The 2,725-nt window shown below is 40.6% G+C and overlaps 1 protein-coding gene across 1 annotated transcript in view; it reads right to left on the reverse strand.

The window, feature by feature from the left end:
• LOC102880198 (olfactory receptor 56) overlaps positions 1–827 on the reverse strand; it is a 3,700-nt gene extending 2,873 nt beyond the window's left edge. The window contains exon 1 of the mRNA XM_015597958.1: positions 9–827. Within this exon, the coding sequence (XP_015453444.1) occupies positions 9–827 (819 nt within the window). The remainder of the gene's footprint in view (positions 1–8) is intronic.
• Between the last annotated feature and the right edge of the window lie 1,898 nt (positions 828–2,725).

Below are 2,725 nucleotides of genomic sequence, written 5' to 3' on the forward strand. Positions count from 1 at the left end.
TAGACCACCTTGTCATGGCTTGGGGCCCGGTAGCGCCTAGGTCTCAGGTAGATGAACATGGCTGCCCCATAGAAGAGGGAGACGGCTGTCAGGTGGGAGGAACAGGTGGCCAGAGCCTTTCTACTGGCCTGAGCAGAGCGCATATGGAGTACAGCCCTCAGAATGCGAGAATAGGAGGCCACGATGATGGAGAAAGGAAGGAGCAGCATGAAGACACAGCAAGAAAAAAGCAGAGAGTCAAAAAGAGATGTGTCTTCACAAGCACGTTTCAATAAAGCTGGCACCTCACAGAAGAAGTGGTCCACATTCCTTGAACCACAGTAGTGTAAACTCATGGCTGCCACCATCTGAATCAAACCATCTAGTATCCCAAAGGCCCAGGAACTTCCAGCAATCTGGAGACAGACTCTCTGATTCATGAGGCTGGGATAGTGAAGTGGGTGACTGATGGCCACATAGCGGTCATAAGCCATGAGTCCCAGCAAGAGCCCTTCAGATCCTACAAGAGAGACAAAAAAGCCAATTTGTATGCCACAGCCCACAAAGGAGATGAACTTTGTGCCAGACAGGAAGTTGACCGCCATCTTTGGCACAATGTCACAGACCAACATGAGGTCCATGAGAGAGAGTTGACTGAGGAAGAAGTACATGGGTGTATGAAGTCGAGGATCTGTGAAGATGAGGAAGATGAGGAGGCCATTTCCACAAAGAGCTACTGTGAAGACCCCCGTAACTGCAGAGAAGAGGACAAGGTCAGTCAGACTGTGGGAAAAGATGCCCAAGAGGATGAAGCCATCTGTGGATGATCGGTTCAGCCACATCTCCATGGCTCTGTTGTTCACGATCAACCTGAGAACACAGACAGAGAAATTCTGCATTTAGTGATACCTTTTTACTTATCTCTGAATTTGTCTTTAGTTAGCTACATATTTTGTAATTCATTAGAGTTCTGCAACATATGGTTCGGGACATACTAAGGTTGCTATTTCATATTCTCATGACACAGATGATAGCATCTTTGTTAGTTCATAGAACTGGGCCATATATTTATACTCGTATGTTTCCATAACAGGAAAAATAGGAACTGAAATACTGTGTGTGTAACAGAACTATTGAACAATCTTCCTTCAGTTAGCAAAATATCGACTTTCCCAGATGACACTGACTCTTTTTATCTGGGATTACGCTGACTCACTGAACTATCTCTAACACATTTGGACCATTTCATGCACAAGAGATAATTTATATGTGTTATAGTTAGGTAATGGAGACAAGGGGTATTCTTTATTTTGCTCCAGCCAAATAAATTGCAGTTATTTTTATTTGCTCTATGTTATTTGTTCCTTAGATCCAAACCATCAGGAAAGCCACTTGTTCTACATTCAGAATATTTCAGAAACGAGTTAACTTTTATGATCTCCAATGTAACTGCCCTGGTCCAAACTACCATTATTTCTCAGGTGGATTATGTTAGCCTCCTACCCAGTCTCCTGGATCCTTTTCTCAAAATTTTTGAGGCTATTTTCATAACAGTTCAAGTAATTCTGCTAAAATATAAGTCATATGATGTAACTCTCTTACTGAAAGTATGTCAGTGACTATCCAAATTACTCCAAATAAAGCCCAAATCCTTGTTGTGACACACAAGGTGTGCGTGCGCACACACACTCATACGCACACATGCTGGGAACTCTGACCTCATTTGCTATTATGCCCCCTTCACTCACTATGCTATGATAAATTTTTTCAGACAACCTGGATTCACTTCCACCTTTGGGTCTTTGCATTATCTTCTTCTTTGGAATGCTTTTTCCTCAGATTTCTCTCACCTGCTTCAGGTCTTTTCTCTAATGCCAAGCTCTCTAGAGATGTCTTCTGTGAAACACATGTTAACACTATAAATGTCTTCCCATTCTCAAGCCCAAGCCCTTTTTTCCTTCACAGCAATTATACCGTTTTACACACAAATGCTAATGTATGTATATTTTTACTTCTATTGTTTGTTTCATCCCACTGGAACATAAGCAGCATTTATTGTTCACTATGACATAGGCAGCCCCTAAAATGTTGCCTGGCTCCTATCATAACATCAATATATATGTGTTGACTGAGAAAATAATACATAATGAAGTGACATATAGCTGCAACTCCTGTTTTCTCAGTAAATACTGTTGAATGAGTAATTGTAATATGCAAACAACTCAAGAAACTATTCTACCATCTCACATACTCATTTTTTGCTCCTCTCTGACTTAATTCTTATATTCTATGTGTTTAATTAACAGCTTTACTTTACTTCCTAGAAACGACACCATAAAAGAAGCTATCTTGTGTCCACAATCTACTTTTGGGATGGGGTGACTCTATGTCCATTTTGGCCCTCTCCTTTCTGCCTTCACCTCTCTCCATTCATCCTTTGTCCTCCTGCTTTAGAATACTCTTAACCATAGGACCCCATCACTGAGCCCCCAATCCAAAAGGAGGGAAATAAGAAGGAAAAGATCAATGAGACATTAAGGAAAGAAAAAGAAGTAGGTCAAAGGAAAAGGACTAGAAAACAAGAGAGAAGAGACATAACACTAGAAAGTATATGTCCCCCCTCTCCATCAAAAAAAAAAAAAAACCCAAAAAACAAAAAACAAACAAACAAACAAATAAAACACATACAAACCTCTGAAAAATTCAGGCTTTTTTTTGGCTCAGAGGCTAAACATGAATTGTTAGA

The sequence above is a fragment of the Pteropus alecto genome, unplaced genomic scaffold (genome assembly GCF_000325575.1).
Source record: "Pteropus alecto unplaced genomic scaffold, ASM32557v1 scaffold78, whole genome shotgun sequence".
Lineage (NCBI taxonomy): Eukaryota > Metazoa > Chordata > Mammalia > Chiroptera > Pteropodidae > Pteropus > Pteropus alecto.